Genomic DNA, 15,516 nt, shown 5'->3' on the forward strand with positions numbered 1-15,516 from the left:
GAAACTCTGGAGTACAGTGAAACACTGTGCAGCTGCTCCAACAAGTAGCTAGAGAAAGAAGCTGGTAAAGTGTGGTAACTATTGGTAAATTTCACCCCTCAGCCCTAAACTGCAAGGCAGACAGTGGGGCTGTAGCCGGGGCTCTTAGTGCAGCTTGCTGATGCCAGGACGGCCTGGAAGGACCTAGTCCTCCAAACCCTGGGTATGTGTGATCTGACCATTAATCGCTGCTTTTGATCAGCTTCTTCAGATTGCTGGGGGAGCCTCTTTAAGGGTGCAAAAGTGGCAGAGGAGTCTTAAAGAGGCAGTATTTTTTGTTTCTCATTTCTCTTTCCATTTCCTCTTCGGGAGCAAAAACATTTTGGAAAAAGTCATAAATCAAAGGCTTCCATCCTCAACAACGACAAAAACCTAGGAATCCCAGAGGAGTGGAAGAACTATATTTCCAGAGTTATAACAACATGATACTCAAAATGCTCAGGTCTCAACAAAAAATTATAAAATACACATACAAAAATAGAAGCCCTTTCATAGGACAAAAAGAATTTTCCAAATACCATCCCTGGTGAAGCTCATATCCTGGAACACTAAAGACTTTAAATCAACTGTCAAATATTTTCAAGGTACTAAAGGAAATCATATACAAATAACTAAAGAAAATTAGGAAAACACTGTCTGTGGTGTATGTACCCCTGAGAAGTATGTTCTTCAAGTAAACCCATTCCTGTGGGTGTGGACCCATTGTAAATAGGATCTGTACTAAGCTTACTAAGCTGTGACTCACCTCATTCAGGGTGGGTCTTAATCCTCTTACTGGAGTCCTTTGTAAGAAAATGAAATTCAGACAGGGAGAAAGCCATGGAGGCAAGAAGCTGAAAGCAAACGAAACCTGGTAGAGAACAGAGACCAGCAGACACGGCCATGTGCCTTCCCATGTGACAGAATCCAGGATTTCTGACAGCTGGAGTTCAGGAAAGAGTAGCATCTTCATGATGCCTAGAGTTGGACATCTTCACAGCTTCAAAACTGTAAGCTTGTAATGTATCAAATTCCCATAGTCAAAGCCAATGCATTTCATGGTATCTGGCTGAACAGCTTAGCAAACTAAAACACTGTCTAAACAAAATAGAGAGAGATTATAAAAAGGAACAAAACATAAATTTCAGAGCTGCAAAGTATAGTAATTGAAATGAAAAACTCACTGGAGGGATTTTAAAGGCAGATTAAAACAGGCAGAAGAAATAATCAGTGAACTTGAAGACAAGATAATTGAAAGTATCCAGTGTGAGGAACAGAAAGAAAAAATAATGAGGAAAAATGAACAGAGGAATCTGTGGGACACCATCAAGTGTACCAACATACACATCACTAGAAACCAGAAGCCAACACAGAAAGGGGCACAGTATCTGAATAAAGAATGGCTGAAAACTTCCCCAATCTAATGGAAGACATGAGTACACAGATCCAGGAAGCTCAATGAACTCCAAGCAAGACAAACGCTTAAGAAATCAATACCAAGACACATTTTAGGGAAATATAGTGAAAGAGAGGATTTTGAAAGCAGCAAGAGAGAAGTGACTTGTCACATACAAGGGATCTCCAATAAGATTAACAGTCGAGTTCTCATCAGAAACCACAGACACAAGAAGACTGAGAGATGACATATTTAAAGTTCTTAAAGAAAAAAAAATGTCAAATAAGAATCCCATATCCAGCAAAATTATCCTTAAAAAATGAAGGAGAAATTAAGACATTTACAGAGAATCAAAAGCTAAACAAGTTCATTACCACAAGACTCCCCTATAAAAAATGTTAAAGTAAGTCACTGAGGCTGAAATAAAAGACACTGACTAGACAGTATCTTGAAGCTATAAGAAATACAGAATAAAGGTTAACTACATAGGTAAATATAAAATCCTGTATTATTGTATTTTAGCTTTGTAACTGCTTCCTTAAAACATATAAATTGCTTAATATGACACAAGGAGAAATAAAAAATCTCAACACCCACCTATAATAAGTAAAAAGACGGAATTAAAAACCTCTCAATGAAGAAAAACCCAAGATCAGACGGTTTCATTGGTGAATTCTACCCTACCATTTAAGGAAGATTTAACACCAATCCTTCTCAAACTCTTCCAAAAAATAGAAGAGGAGGGATTACTCACTATCTCAATCTATGAGGCCAGTATTACCCTGATACCAAAGCCAGATAAAGACAGCAAAAGAAAATTATAGACCAATATCCCTTATGAGTATCACTGCAAAAATTCTGAACAAAATACTGGCCAAACCAAATCCAACAGTATATTAAAAGGATTATATACCATGATCAAGTGGAACTTATTCCAGGAATAGAAGGATGGTTAAACCTAAGAAAATCCATCAACATAATATATCACCATCAACAGAATGCAAAAAAGGCATGACAAAAATCCAACATCATTTCATGATATAAACACTAAGAAAACTAGAAATAAAAGGGAACTTTCTCAATATGATAAAGGCATTTATGCAAATCCACAGAAAATATCATACTCAATGGTGAAAGACTAAAGCTTTCCCCCTAAAATCAGGTAAAAGACAAGGATGCCAGCTGTCACCACCATTATACTGCATTGTACTAGAAGTTCTAGCCAGAGCAATTGGACAAGGAAAAGAAATAAAAGGCAACCATATTAGAAAGGAAGAAGTAAAATTATCCCCTATTCACAGATGACATGATCTAATATACAGAAATCCCTAAGAATCCACAAGGAAGTTACTAGAACCAATAAATGATTTTTGCAAAGTTAAGGAGTACAAAAATCAGTTGTTTTTCCATATAACAGCAAAGATCAATCCCAAATGGAAATCAAGAAAACAATTCCAATTATAATAGCATCAAAAAGAATAAAATATGCAGGAATAAATTTAACCAAGGAGGCGAAAGATTTGTGTACTGAAAGCTACAAAACATTGCTGAAAGAAATTAAAGACATAAATAAATGGAAAGACATCTTGTGTTCACAGACTAGAAGACTTAATATTGTTAAAATGTCAAAACTGCCTAAAGAAATCTACAAATTCAATATAACCCCTATCAAAATTACACTAGCCTTTTTTTTTTCTTCCCCACAGAAATGGAAAAGCCGATTCTTAAATTCACATGGAATTGCAAGGGCCCCTGAATAGCCAAAACAATCTGAAAAAGAGGAACAAAGTTGGAGTTTCACATGTTCTGATTTCAAAATTCACTATAAAGCTACAGTAATTAAAAGAGTGTGCTACTGGCTTAAGGACAGACATACAGACCGATGGAACAGAATTGAGAGTCCAGAGATAAATCCATACATCTACGGCCAAGTGATTTTCAGTAAGGGTTCCAAGTCCATTCAATGGGGAAAGAATAATCTCTTTAACAAATGGTATGGGACAACCAGAAATCCATATGCAAAAGAACGAATATGGACCCCTACCTCTCACCAAACACAAAAAATTAATTCAAAATGGATCAATGACCTGAATATAAGAGCTAATATTATAGTCTATTGTTCAGCGTGCCAGCCACGTTTCTGGCTGTGTCTGTTCTTGCAAGATCGTGAATAAATTCTTTTTCCTCCACAATCAGATGGAGCAAATAAAAAGGGCAAATAAACTGTTTACCAATGACTGTATATTTCTGAAGAAAACTTTGAACATCCCAATTATATCAGAGAAGCCTTTGTTGTTTAATGGACTTAACTCAATCGATTCTCCAGAAAAGGAAACTGTTGACAGCAGTCTTTCTCTTGAAGAACAGCCAGTGGTGGCTGGGGAGGACCTACCTCCTCCCAGTCCTCAGGAATCCTGCGTTCAGCCTATACAGCCCGAGGAGGTGTCAGCCAGAGATTTTCTGCAGAGACTAGACTTGCAGATAAAGTTATCAACACAGGCAGCCAAGAAACTAAAAGAAGAGAGCAGAGATGAAGAAAGTCCCTATGCAACTTCCCTCTATCACAGTTAGATGATTAAGAGGCATAACTCTAACTTGGATCTAGAAATGGTTGGATCATAAAAAAAAAAACCAACAACTGAAGATTCAAAAGGATGTCTTTTGGATTCCCAGACCATATATCTTAAAATCACAATTAGGTAGTTCCACCTACAGCAATTGCACTGAAATGTTTCACTTTCTCTGGCTTTCTATAATTTTAAGTCTTTTATTATGGCATGATAGCAAAATTGTATCCTAAAGCTCATCACTTTTGTAGGTGGTTGTGTTTTTAGACTAGCTTTTGTAAATACTGGTTAACATAAAGCGTCAAAGGCTATTTGCATATTCAAAATAAAAGCAATGTTTATCTCCTGATGAATTCCTAATTATGTGACAAACATGATTGCTGTTTAAGTGATGCTGAAACTGCTGTGTGTTTATAATAACTTATGCGTGCTGTATGTATTACATTCAGAATATGTATTACATGTTCTGAATTAATATAAAGAACCAAATTTTGTCTGCTATTTTGTAAAAATAAGTTACGAAAGTCTGGATGAGAAAATAAACTATGTTTTCATACTTCAGTCTTCAAATTTTTTTAAAAATGGCAAAATATTATTGATATTTAAATTATATTTGTGGAATGGTGATAGCTTCTCCCTCACTTTAATGATTTTTATTATAAATGCAATTTTGAAAAAAAAGTTTCAATCAATTACAGTTACTAGTAACCTTTGCATTTTCATAATATTTGACCTGCTGTGTTTCAGATATAGTGGAAACATGGTTATGATGAAAAGAACAAATAATGCCATTATCTGACAACATTGGTGGTTTCTAGTTTAGATTTCATTGACAGGTTACTTTATGTAACCTGGAATTGCTTTGCAATTACTCTGCTCATTTGAATTGAGTGCTGGGTTTTTATTCTCGTAATTTAATTGTCTCACCTTTGTTACGTGTATAGTTTACTGCAGTAAACATAAAACAATTTATCATTTATAATTAAATATTTTTGGTCTTAATTTCTATTCAACCACAAGTTAAATAAATCTTTAGGTTTTATTTAAAACCCTTCTCAAACATTCCCAAAGGAGTCTGCTTTCCATGGGGCAGAAAAGGATCCAGTTGGGACCTTTGTTGTTCTCCTTTTATCCTCTTCTCTTTCCTAGTTTTTTTCCTCCCTGTCTAGCAACCAGTTCTTCCATTAAGCAGGAAACAAGTGCCCTTAAGTGTTAATGCAGCAGAGCTTGCAGAACCAGAATTGCACATGTTCATCCCTCCAGGCTGAATGGTTTACAGATGTGTCTTATTTTCCTAGGGCTGCTGTAACAAATTACCACAAACTGCGTGGCTTAAAACAACAGCAATTTATGGCCTCATAGTTCTGCAGGCTGGAAGTCCCAAATCAAGGTGTCAGCAAGGTTGGTTCTTCTGCGGGCTCTGAGGGAGAACTCCTTCATGCCTGTCTCTTAGCTTCTCCGGGCCGCTGGCAATCCTTGGCAATCCTTGGCGTTCCTTGGCTGGCAAACACATCACTTTAATCTCTGCCTCCATTGTTAACGTGGTTGTCTCTTCCTTCTCTGTGTGTCTGTCTTTGTGTCCACATTTCCCTTTTCTTTTAAGGACACCAGTCATATTGGATTAGGTTCCACTCTAGTTAAGTATGTTCTCAACTTGATTACATCTAAAAAGACCCTATTTCCAAATAAGGTCACAGTCACAGGTTCTGAGTAGATATGAATTCTGGGGGACACCATTCAACCCAGAACACTCCCTAATTAAATTTATTTTTCATCATGGCATATAGATGTTTAGATAAATTATACAAAAGTGAATGCAGGGGAGTGAATCTCCCTGGCAACGTGGAATATGACTCCCGGGGCAACGTGGAATATGACTCCCAGGGAGGAATGTAGACCCGGCATTGTGGGATGGAGAACATCTTCTTGACCAAAACGGGGATGTGAAAGGAAATGAAATAAGCTTCAGTGGCAGAGAGATTCCAAAAGGAGCCGAGAGGTCACTCTGGTGGGCACTCTTACGCGCAATTTAAACAACCCTGTTTAGGTTCTAATGAATTGGGGTAGCTGGTGGTAGATACCTGAAACTACAACCCAGAACCCACGAATCTCGAAGACAATTGTATAAAAATGTAGCTTATGAGGGGTGACAATGGGATTGGGAAAGCCATAAGGACCACACTCCCCTTTGTGCAGTTTATGGATGGATGAGTAGAAAAATAGGGGAAGGAAACAAACAAACAAAGGCACCCAGTGTTCTTTTTTACTTTAATTGCTCTTTTTCACTTTAATTATTATTCTTGTTATTTTTGTGTGTGTGCTAATGAAGGTGTCAGGGATTGGTTTAGGTGATGAATGTACAACTATGTAATGGTACTGTGAACAATCGAATGTACGATTTGTTTTGTATGACTGCGTGGTATGTGAATATATCTCAATAAAATGAAGATTTAAAATAAAAAAAAAAAAAAAAAAAAAAAGAGCTAATATTATAAAACTCTTACAAGAAAATATAGAGAAATATCTTCAGGACCATGTGGTTGGCAATGGATTTTTGGATTTTACAACAAAAGCACAAACAACAAAAGAAAAAACAGATGAAATAGACTTCATCAAAATTAAAAACTTTTGTGCATCAAAGGAAGTTATCAAGAAAATGAAAAGACAACCTACAGAACTGGAAAAAATATTTGGAAACCATATATCTGATAAGTGTTTAATATCTAGAAGATGTAAAGAAATCCTACAACTCAACAACAAAAAAATGGGCCAAGGAGTTGAAAAAATATTTCTCCAAAGAAGATATACAAATGGGCAATTATATGAAAAGATGTTCAACACCATTAGGCATTAGAGAAATGCAAATTAAAACTACGAGATACCACTTTATACCCATCAGAATGGCCATTATTAAAAAAACTGAAAATAACACGTGTTGACAAGGATGCAGAGAAATAGGAACACTTTGTACACTGTTGGTGGGAATGCAAAATGCTGCAGCCACTGTGGAAAACAGTTATCCTGTCCTCAGAAAGTTAAATACAGAATTACCATATGACCTAGCAATTCCACTTCTAAGTATACACCCAAAATAATTGAAAGCAGGGACTCAAACAGATATTTGCACACCAATGTTCATCGTAGCATTATTCACTTTCACATTAGCCAAAAGGTGGAAGCAACCCGAGTGTCCATCAATAGATGCATCAGTAAACAAAATGTGGTTTATTATTACTTAGAATAAGCAAAGCCATAGAGACAGAAAGCAGAATAGTGGTTGTCAGAGGTGGGAGGAGAGGCAAATGAGGAGTTACTGCTAAATAAGTATGAGTTTTGTTTTGGGATGATGAAGAGAGTCTGGAAATAGTGGTGAAAGTTACACAGTAATGTGAATGTATTTAAGGTCACGGAATTGTCCACTTAAAATGGTTAAGATGATTATGTTATATATTTTACCAAAATTTTAAAATAAAATTTAAAAAAAGAATAGATACTTAGATGAAGAGAAAATGTGGTACAGACTCAACTGCATGTAAGAATGTATTTTGTGATGAAGGCATCATCAAAATGAGGAAGAAAGGAATTATCATTTTGTAAATACTGCTAACTGATCAGCCAATTACTGGGGGCAAAAATCAATTGTACTCTATATTTGTGTGTGTGTGCTTTATATTTTAAGCCAAAGTAAATTCTAGGTAAAGTACTACATATATTTTCAAACTGAAAAGGAAGAAGGAAATAAACTAATTATTGGTCAGATTTTTTGCAGGAAAAAGAAATCAAGAAAAAGAACCACAGATTCAACAACATGAAAATATAAAATTATTATATAAAAAATAATAAAAGTAAAAAGGCTAGGAAAACAATGGGCAGAAATGTAACAAAGGGTTACTGTCCCTACCACCTACTAGGTGGGCTTACATAAACTGACAGCTCAGCACTAAGGCTGAATCAACAGGTAAATGACAATGGTTAAGAGAGAAGAAAGAAATCGTTAAGAAAAACAGAGAAAGTAAGCAGTTAATCCAAGAGCCCTGAGGTGGTAAATGATTTTCCCCTAATTTCCTTTTTTTTAATGTTTAACAGTATCAAACCTCATACAAACACTTTTAAGGGAGTGATAAGGTACCATAGAACCAGATATTACAACTAAACCCTAAGTTCCTATAATGAGTTTCCTTCTTAGCATGTACTGTAGTTCTAAGTCATGATGTTTGATAAGTGGTAAGCTCTCAAAATATTCACAGATGGATGACCAGCTAGCTTCAAGAAACAAATGAAAGACTCAGAGAACATCCTGCCTATTTCTAAGACAACTAAAAATAAATCATTGCAGCAATGGAAAGACACGTGCATTTTGTAAACACTTGTAGTTTTCTGAATCACGACGTCTGCTTTCTACCACAACAGTCTAAACACTTCTTTAGTTAAGCTCTCTATAACCAAATGTTAAGTGTGTCAAATGTTTCTCAGGCTTCGATTTGTATATACAATCTAAACATGACACTGACCTAAAATTTACATTTGAAAACGTACCATTAAAAAAAAAAGCATGCCATGCATATGTTTCTCTTACCACACATCTGCTATTCATAAGTAAAGTACCATTTGACTCGAGGATAGGAGAAAGAAAAGGGAAAAAATCCAGATGGCCCAAGGCAAGATTTATTTTAGATAATCCTTCGTAGTGCATATATTATGGAAAATCATCACACCCAATCTAAAAATGGTTCATCAAACTTAAGTGGGAGCTTATCCATAAAAATGGGGTGGAAAAGGAGTAATTAGGACAAATCTTACACCTGCAACAGGATTTTTATAAGCCCCAACTAGAATCACAAGATAGGGAAGAAATGTGGTAAAGGTAAATCAGACTACATTTATTCTGAGAAGAACTTTCATGTACTTGTTTGTCAAAAGTAGCGATTTGACCAAAGAGGCTCATTTTGTACCTTCAAGTAATTTTTACCCATTTATCACCTTTCTTTGCTTTAAAAAAAAAAGAAAAGAAGAAGAAGAGAGAAGAAAAAAGATACTGTCGCACACTTGGAAAGGTTTTCCCACAAACCTTTGAAATCTCTTAAAAAAACTACTTAAGATGAATGACTTATTTCTTACTAACAGGGCATACAGCACACAATGTGAGCTAACTATAGATAACCAAACATCATTCCACAATCTCGAAATGCTCTCTTTGCTCAGGAACTTTTAATGAACGACTCTAGGTCATCCTTTCATACATAATCTTGTTGAGGTCTTTTCTTTGAAGAGCTTTATTTAATTTTCCATAAGAGTTGTGAATGTCTGCTTCTTAAGCTTATTTAAGTTGGCAGTATTTTGTTAGTTCAAACTTTGATTTGCTAAGTCTTCTTAGTTACTTGAAGCTGTGCAGCACAAAGTCTTTCAAGCGGACAGAAAACATACTTAAGTGACAACTTGATTTCCTCCCCCAATACTCCCCAAACAAAAAAAGATGGCATACAGTTTTAATATACCCCATAAAACAAAACAAAACACTGAAGCAAGTAATAAAAGGATGGTTATATTCTTTTGGTTGAACTACTGGGGGGGAAATATAGCCATTAATCTGATCGCTCATTTGGCAAATACTGGTTGAACCCCTGCTTTGTGCCAAGCTCTGGAGAAAGAACACTAAACTGAAGACATGTTGTCCCTACCCTCAGAGATTTCAGTCTGGGGAAGAAGACAGCCATTAAACAATCACCTCATAATTAAATACACAACAAAAAGTTGTGTTAAGTGTTATGAAGAAAAACAACAGCGTACCCAATTTAGATGGGGGTGGGGAGGCACCAGTTATTTAGATTGTGGAAATGATATTAAGCTGGGCCCTAGGGACCAGGTAAGTGTGTGTGTGTGTGTGTGTGTGTGTGTGTGTGCAAGCACATGCATGCAGGCATTCCAGGCATAAGAACCAGCACATGCAAAGGTCTAGTGTGAGGGAGAACTTGGCCAGCTCAAGGAACATGGAGAAGGCCAGTCTGTCAGAGCTCAAAGGGCACAGATGAGACAGAAGAGGTCAGAGGCAATGGTACGATTTTAGATTTTTTCCTAAGTGTAGTGGCCCACCATGAAGAGTTTGAAGCAGAGGAGTGATGTGAGCTGGGATTTATATTTTATGACTATCAAGCCAGGTGAAGAGTGGCTCGAAAAGGGGCAAACGTAGATACCAGGTAAGTGTCCATGGCATAGCCCAGGTGCAGGAAGGAGGGGCTTGGACCAGAGTGGCACCAAAGGAGATGGAGACATGCAAACAAATGAAAGAGTATCTGATAGTGAACTGATAGGACTTGGAAGCAGTGACTGCTAGAAAGAGAATGAAGCAACATGGAAAAATGGGTATGATACAATGTTTAATTTAAAAAGTAAGACCTCATATGATTCAACTAAGTACAAAAATATATGGATTTGAGAATAATGAAACTGGTCACCAAGCTTTGTAAGTAATTTCTATTTTCTAAATACGCCATGTGTCATGACTTTTACACTTGCAAAAATACTTCTCAAAGAAAATGGATTACTAATTCATAATATACGTAACCAACAGATTGTATAGCCACTAAAAACTTTGACTAGAACTTATAACTACATGAAAAAAATAATTAGGTATAACACATTTTAAATGCAAAACATAAAATTGCAAAGTATGATCAAGCTATGTTTTTAAAAAGTTGAACATTTAAAATAATACAGCACTTCCTGTTTGCTACTGATGGAACATAAACAATGACATCATTTATTATAAACACGAGGAAAGGAATCAAGCAAATCAACTTTTAAAATTACAATCATAATCATAACATATGCAAAAGAAGATAACATCAATATGTATGTGTTTCTATTAAAATATGTCTTAATATGATCACTTTTACCTTTCTTTAATGAATGTAATGCTGAAGTGAAGAATGTCAAATAACCAGGAGGCTGGGGTGAGCCACTGAACTCAAAGTAGCCAAGTACTCCAGGCTGTAGAAACAAAAGCAGAATTAGGTCACTGAAACTTGGCTGGCAACTGTGTAACGGAGGATATTCGGAAACAAGAACAACATGCAATTAAAATATGAAAATACTGCATTTAGTTGCATTTCATGTTTTAAAAAAAGCCTAACACAAGAGAAAGGTTGCAGGTTGGGCTGACCTTTCTCTCCATTTAGACTACAAGTAAGGAAGGATATGTCCAAACAGCAGCTTTTTACAGGATGGCACAGAGGTCCTTAGGGGCAATTCAAAGCTGAAACAGCCTTCTCTCTCCCTAGGGAGGTGCTTCTTTCCACCCTCTGCAGACGGCACAGTTCTCCTAGACCAATAGCTCAAAACCTTACCGTCAATTTCAGGTACTCACTTGCTTTTGTTTAACAACTTCAGTCATGCTGTATCAGTAATTTTTTTTTGGTAACACTTCTTAGGTTTCCTCAATTACTTCCTCTAACTCACTACAAACAAACTTTACACTTGCTTGAAATCAGGTTAAATCTGTTTGGCTGTAGCAACCCTCCTCTGTCATCAGGTCAATCTGCAGGGGTCCCACCTCCCACTCCTCCACCACCACAAAACCCCATCGGCTCATCCCATTTCTCTAAGCTTAGCACACGGCCCTCCATTCAGTCAAATCAATTAACTCTCCCCTACCAGTTACATTCTGCCTTCCTGCTTGGAATAATTTCTTCCTTCTTTGAAGGCCTGGGGCACTCATTCTGTGGGGGGGGGGGGGGGTTGTTTTTGTTTTTGTAATAATTATTCTCTACCTCAAAGACCAAACTGTGAAGCCCCTGAAGAAAGAGGGCTGGGCTTGCAGTCAGAAGACCTGAACTCCAGTCCAAGCTCTATCAGCTGAATGAATGACTCCAGGTGACCCCTTCACTGTGAAACCTCAGTCTCCTTATCTGTCAAACAGGGACAATTCCTCATGGGATGACTCTGAAGAATGAGCCCAATGAACAACTCAGTGCCAGACAAGTATAAAGAATCCATCTCTCTAGCCCCAAAGCACTTGGCAATGCTCCTAATAAACAACTGTAGAGCTTATTTGATTATTGGGACAAAAATCACATCAAAAAGTTAAGCTGTTGGTGAAATTTAAAATTAATATGTTGTATAAAAGAAGATACATCTGACCTATAATGGAGTGTGCTATCTAAACCACTTTCTTGTTCTCAATTTTAAATAAATCAAATGGTTTTCAGGCTGACAGAACCTAGATAGGTCAGAATGTTTAATTCTAACATCTAAAAGAGCAAGCAGATAACCAGTTGGTCAAACAACTGAGGAAATCAGAAAGCAAAGTTATTAAAAACAGGATTTTCTTTTGCTCTACTCCTTCAAAATGTTTTTAACAAGTCAATCTAGAATGTGTTTAGAGTAGGATTACATAGTATTTGGGTTTTTAAGGCTTAAAGCCATACTATGACAGTGTAATAAGCTTTCCTACCAAGAACAAAGGGAAACAAAATCTTCAGAAATCTAGTCATTAGATAATATTGGACACAAAGATAACAAAAATGTAAACTAATAGAAAGAAAATCGAAAAACCCACTTAAATTTCTCTAAATTCTTATCAAACTCCCCAAATCAAATGGAGTAAATTAATTCTAAATACTAATAAAAGTTCCATGGCTAGAAATTAAATAAGGTGAATTTTAGGTCTGTTCATATTACATTATCTTAGGTGGCTGCACAAAAGTGGATACATGTCCCATAAACATGTATAGATCTACATGCATGTATGTAACTTCATATGTGTATATGATACACACATGGGCACATATTAATGGAAGTAAAATAAATTTGAATTCGGAGTCTCCAAAGGAAATCCAAAACAAACTTTTAAAAATGAATAAAGGCTGGACCATTTGCAAGTGTCCTTTGTGGACAGTTTCCTACAGTGTAAATGCTTGTTCTTATCAATGGTATCACCACTGCAGTTTTCATATACAGCTTGAATGAAGTAGCCTCTATCTTCACAAGAATTGGTATCAAAATTTTCAAGTAGTTAGACAAAAGAAATTCAGCACAGAATACAAAACAACCTCATTGCCAAGAGAACAAATTCTAATTGATACTTCAAAATAGCAAAAAAAATGAAATAAAGTGAGGTAACAGTTATCTGTTTATTCCTACTGCAAATTACCATTTAAGTTATTCAACTGGCTCTGCTTATGCTTTTGATAAAATAAATTTTATGACATTTCCCCAAGCAGTATCATTATTTGAGAAATTATTACAAATTAGCTACATATATTTCAGAGATCCTTCTACAGTTTTTCTTAAATCTGGAAAGAGGGATGATTTAGTGAACAAAATGCACATGCATATGTACACAGACTTTTCCAGGTCTAGGCCCTACTCTTGTTCAGCTGCAAATAAATTCATAGGCTGATTCAAAGCAGATAACTCTAACCCTGTTTAACTGTACTCAATTCCTTTTGGGGCCCTGTTTTGGATGACCTGGCCTTGCAAATAGGCCAGACTGACAATGGACCAGGTACCTTAAGTTTATTTTCAAGCCCTGCTGCTACGCATGTTATCCCTCCTCACTCTGATGCTTACAAATGTGCACAGATCATCCTGACCCCAGCTTCTAACCCGCAGTGTTTCTTTTAGTTCACTCCCAGTAGCTTAAGCCGCTATCAAATGAACAACACTCCTAAGGAGCTCAGCTGTCAGGGTTCCTTTTCTCTTCATTTGTCCAACCAATCAGAGGTTTCATGGGGACATAGGAGGGCAGTGAGACACCCCCAACCTCATCTCCTACCTCTCCTCCATTTGTTCTTTCAGCTCGGCCCCACCCCCACCCTGTACCTTCCTCAGCATCTTTGCACTTAGTGTTCCCATTTGCGGGAACTTGCTTTCTCCAAATCTCCTCAGGGAGAGGTCCCATCAAATAAACTTCACTTTACTAGGTTTTTTGCTCAAATGTTATCCCGTCAGAGGGGCCTTCCCTGTCTTCTAAAATAGCCACATCTATGGCCCTTATACTATCACCTTGCCCTTCTTTATTTTTCATCACGGCACTTATCATCTGAAACTACTTTGCTCATTGGTTTCCTGCCTGTTGTCTCTCTCTCCTACTGGACTTTACTCCACAAAACAGACCCTGCCTCTCGTTCATCACCACATTGCCAGCTCAGAGAAGGCCTGCACAGAGCAAGTAAACAAGAAACATTTGTTAATGAATCAATGGGGTAAAAGAGAAATATGACAAAGCTCTTCCATCAAATTTACAATTTAGCAAAGAACAATACATAATGAGTACTAAATTATAACTTGACCCAGTTTGTGTGTTTTTAATGCCATGCCATGATGTACAGTTGATTCAGCACCTGCTACCATGAGGAGGTTGAAAACAGACTATTTACAGGAAGCAGCATTGCTAGGCCAGCAAATCCTCCTCAGCATAAACTACTTTCCTAAGTGGGCACCGTCTGCAGTGTGGTATAAATTTCAGCAGATGGTCTACACACCCTCTAGTGGCCATGAGAATAGTTCCTCGGTATGTTTTTACTCAATAGTACTTGAAATATTTCTGCATTGATGTCAACTCACACCAAGAAAATATACAAATATTTCATCCACTGTGCTATAAAATTTTGAATTGACAGAAAAGATTATCTATTTGCTCAACATTCTAGTAGAATTTTACTTACAAACAATATAATACCAGATGTGTCTCCCCAGCAACCCTCCCAAAAGATTCCCAAGCCTCTTCTCACCCCACTTAAATTTAAAACAATTTGGTTTACCAAAACTGCTATGAATAAAAAATGGATGTATGCTAAATCACTGTCTTAAATGGATAAATTATAGAAAGTCACTTAAGTATTTGGAAAATACTTCAGCTGCAGATACAAGATAAGGGTTCTAAATAACAAAACTGTTGGTATTTTGTCAGTAGATTATAAGGTACAAATCAGCTTATACTGACAAGAGCTTTAAAAATTAAAAAGGAAAGCATGACTGATGGAGAAGCTACAAATATCTGGAACAAATGATGCCTAAAAATACTGAAATTAGAAGAGCCATAAAACAAGTGATTTTGAAAATTACATTACCATTATTTAGCCCTCTTCCCTTTCTGATTAACTTAATGTCCACCAAGATAAAAATGGCACTGGGTCCTGTTTGACGATGTTGTCAACAACTAATAAACAACATTTTCCTGTCTATATCTCAAATAGACAGAAAGAATTCTCCAGGAAGAGGGATTCTGTGGGTGGAGTATGTGAAAGAGGTAAAATTTCCTAACATGGTTTGCAATGAGATGACTTAAAGCTCTCAATCTGCCTTTGTAATACCCACTGGCAAGTTCACCTCAGTTTTTAGCTACATTCAGTATTTATAAGACACGTGTCATTTTAGTGCATATCAGGGAACAAAATTCTAGACTCCACTCTGTTCAGTATTGTGATTCCCATACATAAAATACTCCCAGTTCTGCAGAAAAAATGCCAATGACCCAACAATTAATAATAGGAAATCATAAAAGTCTGCAGTTTAACAGCACAGCCCCATCCTTTA

General features: G+C 36.6%; 2 protein-coding genes and 1 long non-coding RNA gene across 7 annotated transcripts in view; 2 read left to right on the top strand and 1 right to left on the bottom strand.

Annotated features, from left to right (window-relative positions):
* LOC119517086 overlaps positions 1-11,336 on the top strand; it is a 34,249-nt gene extending 22,913 nt beyond the window's left edge. Inside the window, exons 2-3 of the long non-coding RNA XR_005213468.1 lie at positions 5,280-5,382; positions 11,259-11,336. This is a non-coding gene — a long non-coding RNA (uncharacterized LOC119517086). The remainder of the gene's footprint in view (positions 1-5,279; positions 5,383-11,258) is intronic.
* Positions 1-15,516, bottom strand: part of TXNDC11 (thioredoxin domain containing 11) — a 103,388-nt gene that overhangs the window by 47,055 nt on the left and 40,817 nt on the right. For all 5 annotated transcript variants that reach the window (XM_037813577.1, XM_037813576.1, XM_037813580.1 and 2 more), the window contains one exon: positions 10,875-10,968. In XM_037813577.1, the coding sequence (XP_037669505.1) occupies positions 10,875-10,968 (94 nt within the window). The remainder of the gene's footprint in view (positions 1-10,874; positions 10,969-15,516) is intronic.
* Positions 3,611-4,124, top strand: LOC119517083 (lysM and putative peptidoglycan-binding domain-containing protein 2-like). Its single transcript, XM_037813582.1, has one exon. It carries the CDS (start codon positions 3,611-3,613, stop codon positions 3,983-3,985), a length of 375 nt encoding a protein of 124 aa, XP_037669510.1. The 3' UTR covers positions 3,986-4,124.

This window comes from Choloepus didactylus, chromosome 21 (genome assembly GCF_015220235.1).
Source record: "Choloepus didactylus isolate mChoDid1 chromosome 21, mChoDid1.pri, whole genome shotgun sequence".
NCBI lineage: Eukaryota > Metazoa > Chordata > Mammalia > Pilosa > Megalonychidae > Choloepus > Choloepus didactylus.